Here is a 3,406-nt window from a genome sequence, read left to right as displayed (position 1 = left end):
GATGATGAGTTCACTTAGATAGAGTAAATTTTCCCATTTGAGACTAATGTATTGATTTTATATTCTCTTATATGAAATTTGTTTTTTTTTTTTTAAGTGGTCTTAGTTTCACTAAAAGAAAATATTTAAAAAAAACTATAATAAAATAATATTTTTGTATGAAATTTGACACGTTTCAAGTGGGCCTAGGCAGAGGCCTTTGACCTATCATGACTCATAATTTTCCAAATATATAAATATATGTTATTTTTTCATTGTCCTTAGAATTTTCCGAGTCAATAAAAAGTTTAGCAATGGCGAGCCAAGCATTGTCGGACAACATGGAGCCATGGCTGGACCTTCTGGGCAAGGTCGTGCTGGTGACCGGCGCTTCCTCTGGTCTCGGCCGCGACTTTTGTCTCGATCTCGCCAAAGCCGGTTGCCACGTCGTTGCCGCCGCTCGTCGCGTTGATCGCCTTAAGTCCCTGTGTGACGAAATTAATGGCCTCACTCTATCGACTCCGTCGTCTTCTAAGGGAAGCGTCAGATCTATGGCAGTTGAGCTTGATGTGTGCGCCGAAGGACCGACAATAGAGAAATCCGTACAGAGGGCTTGGGAGGCGTTTGGGCGAATTGATGCTTTGGTTAACAATGCCGGAATCAGAGGTTAATCTTTACTCTTATTATACAACTCGTTGTTTTTTACTCTATTTGGTATGCTAAAAAGTTTACAAACTGAGCTGGAATTTTGTCTAGTGGTTTATCTCAATCCATTTCGATTACTTGGTTTTATAACTTTTATTATTTATGTATGAAAAGTAGTTGGGAATAGCCTAGAGGGAAGTCTTTTGGTTACTGCTCTTACAAATTACAATATACTTGTCTTTCATGGAAGACTGATAAGCTTTAAACCCTTGTTTGAATTATAATGGGGTTACTGATGCTTGTAAGGTTAGATTTTAGGGATTTTAAATATTGTTTTTTGCAGTAAAATTACGGTTTCAGTACGAGCAAAAGAGAAAAATAGTGTAGTTGCAGAAAATAAAACTTTTAACTTTGTTGAAGAAACTACAAATGGTCTTGATTAATAATAAATTAAGAAATTCGGTGTTGGGAATTCCCGTCGAATAGAGTTAGGATACATATTGAATTTCTGTAATTGAGAGTACTTTTGTGGTTAAGGGCTTTGAGATATAAGCGTCGAATAAGTATTTGTTCTAAATCACATCAGAGCGAACTTGGGCTAGCGCTCATTGAGGTGGATTTAGAGTTGTGATGATTGGTATTGTGATTGGAACACCGTCACCTGTAATAGAGTTACTCGGATAGATCAAGGACTTGGTCAACTTGGATATTTAACTAGACCTATTTAGATATATTAAGTTTATCAGTGTATACACTGTTAGATTTATATAATTTCTTGTACCTGAATTAAGCTTTGGCATGTATACATATATATATATATGTATATATATCTGTAGTTGTATCTTGTTCCTCTTTTCTCTCTTGAATTTTAACATTAACATAGCCTCTGAAGTGTAAAGACAATTTTGGTATTATTAAAAGTTTTATAATTAATACCTGTAATTGAAGTTTAAGGTTGCTAATTTATGTATAATGTTTGTATTGCTTAGGTAATGTCAGATCTCCCTTGGATTTGTCGGAGGAGGAATGGAACAACGTTATGAAAACAAACTTGACGGGGACGTGGTTGGTGTCAAAATATGTTTGTATACGGATGCGCGATGGAGGTCGGGGAGGAGCAGTCATTAACATTTCTTCTATTGCTGGTCTTAGTCGTGGGCAGTTGCCTGGTGCTGCTGCCTATGCTTCCTCGAAGGCTGGTCTGAATTCGTTGACAAGGGTAATGTCCTGTAACTTAACTTTGTATATAAATAAATAAAAAATGACTATTGTTGACTTGCTTTGATTTTTTTGGCAGCAAATGATATTTTGGGTATATGAAAACAATTCTTTGCATTTGCTTATTAAATATGACATCTTTGCGTTGACCGTTTCTTGTGAAATCATAACAAGTATGAAAAAAAATTAGGGAATAATGAAAGTGAGCTGCCACTTGAGGAGGGTAGCTTTACTTTAGTGGCTGGGTTAAAGTCCCACTAAATAAAATCTTATAAAAACAAAAGTGAGCTAATATGCTCAAAGTGCTGTTTACATTATACTGTACTGATTTCTTTAGTACCAAGAAAAAAAAGAAGACTGGTGTTGAACCTTACTATTAGAATAACATGAGAAATGACTGACAGGTTATGGCCGTTGAATTGGGGGCACACAAGATCAGAGTGAATGCAATCTCACCGGGGCTTTTCAAGTCTGAGATAACACAGGGACTGATGCAGAAAGATTGGCTGTCCAATGTGGCTGCCAAAACTGTCCCTTTAAGAACATTCGGCACCTCCGATCCAGCATTGACATCGCTAGTTCGATATTTGATTCATGATTCCTCAGTATATGTTTCTGGAAATGTATTTATTGTAGATGCCGGTGCTACTCTGCCAGGCGTCCCTATTTTCTCTTCCCTGTAAGCTGTTGTGGTATCAGATATCTTTGTGTGTGTAAGAGCGCCCAACTAAGATCCTGAATTACTTGGTAAGAACTAACAACTAAAGGACTAAACCTTAATTATAGATATTAGTACAAAAAAAAAAGTTTGGTCAAGGGCGATCGTAATTCTTGAAAATTGAATAACAGAATTCATTAGGATTGAATTAACAGCAGAATTACATGTCTGATTTTTATTATTTCATCTCTTATTTTACGAGCGAAATAGGTGAGAACAATCCTATAATAAGTTAACCCTGTTTATCAAATTCCTTAATTTTATCTTCTCTTTTTATTGGTTTGTAAATTTTGAAAAATCATATTTGGTCTAATCTAATTTTGCATTAATTAAAATAAATCCGTTTTTTTTCTTATTATCATGGAGATACTCTAACATAGTAAAGTATTGATAAATTGAAAATGATACCTGTAAATAAAAGTGGTGTTGTAGAAGAGACATTGCTTCGCGAAGAAGTTATAAACATAACAAATTTGATTATAATAAATTTGATTATAATTGAATCTTTGAAGCCGTTCTATGATACATATAAATAATATATATGTTAAATAGCTATAAATTTTGTCAATATGTGAATTATTATATTATGAAATTATTGTTGATAATAATAAACGTTTGCATATCCGATAAATTAATATGAAATAACAAACATTATATTATTAAATTCGTCAAGAATAATTGATGAATATACAATTTTGGTCAAAATTATATAACACAATTTAGGTAGTATATAAAGTGAAGTAAAATCTATATGGGTACAAATGTATTTGTACAAGAAAAATGTAATTCATATAAGAAATTGGTATATTTCTACATACATATATATTGCTATGAAGAAATTTAATT

At 33.5% G+C, this 3,406-nt stretch overlaps 1 protein-coding gene across 1 annotated transcript; it reads left to right on the top strand.

Moving 5' to 3' along the window:
* The first annotated feature begins 258 nt into the window (after nucleotides 1-258).
* LOC133823272 (uncharacterized) lies at nucleotides 259-2,720 on the top strand. Its single transcript, XM_062255937.1, has 3 exons — nucleotides 259-645; nucleotides 1,614-1,843; nucleotides 2,247-2,720. The coding sequence occupies exons 1-3, from the start codon at nucleotides 294-296 to the stop codon at nucleotides 2,523-2,525; spliced, it is 861 nt and encodes a 286-aa protein (XP_062111921.1). The 5' UTR covers nucleotides 259-293; the 3' UTR covers nucleotides 2,526-2,720.
* The last annotated feature ends 686 nt before the right edge of the window (nucleotides 2,721-3,406 follow it).

This window comes from Humulus lupulus, chromosome 3 (genome assembly GCF_963169125.1).
Source record: "Humulus lupulus chromosome 3, drHumLupu1.1, whole genome shotgun sequence".
Taxonomy (NCBI): Eukaryota; Viridiplantae; Streptophyta; class Magnoliopsida; order Rosales; family Cannabaceae; genus Humulus; species Humulus lupulus.
This window is presented reverse-complemented; position numbering and strand designations above follow the sequence as displayed.

Bases quoted from the DNA above. Each gene is read 5' to 3' on its own strand.
- LOC133823272 (XM_062255937.1), top strand. From the start codon at position 294: ATGGCGAGCCAAGCATTGTCGGACAACATGGAGCCATGGCTGGACCTT. The intron at 646-1,613 runs GTTAATCTTTAC...TGTATTGCTTAG, and splicing joins TAACAATGCCGGAATCAGAG to GTAATGTCAGATCTCCCTTG. The intron at 1,844-2,246 runs GTAATGTCCTGT...AATGACTGACAG, and splicing joins GTCTGAATTCGTTGACAAGG to GTTATGGCCGTTGAATTGGG.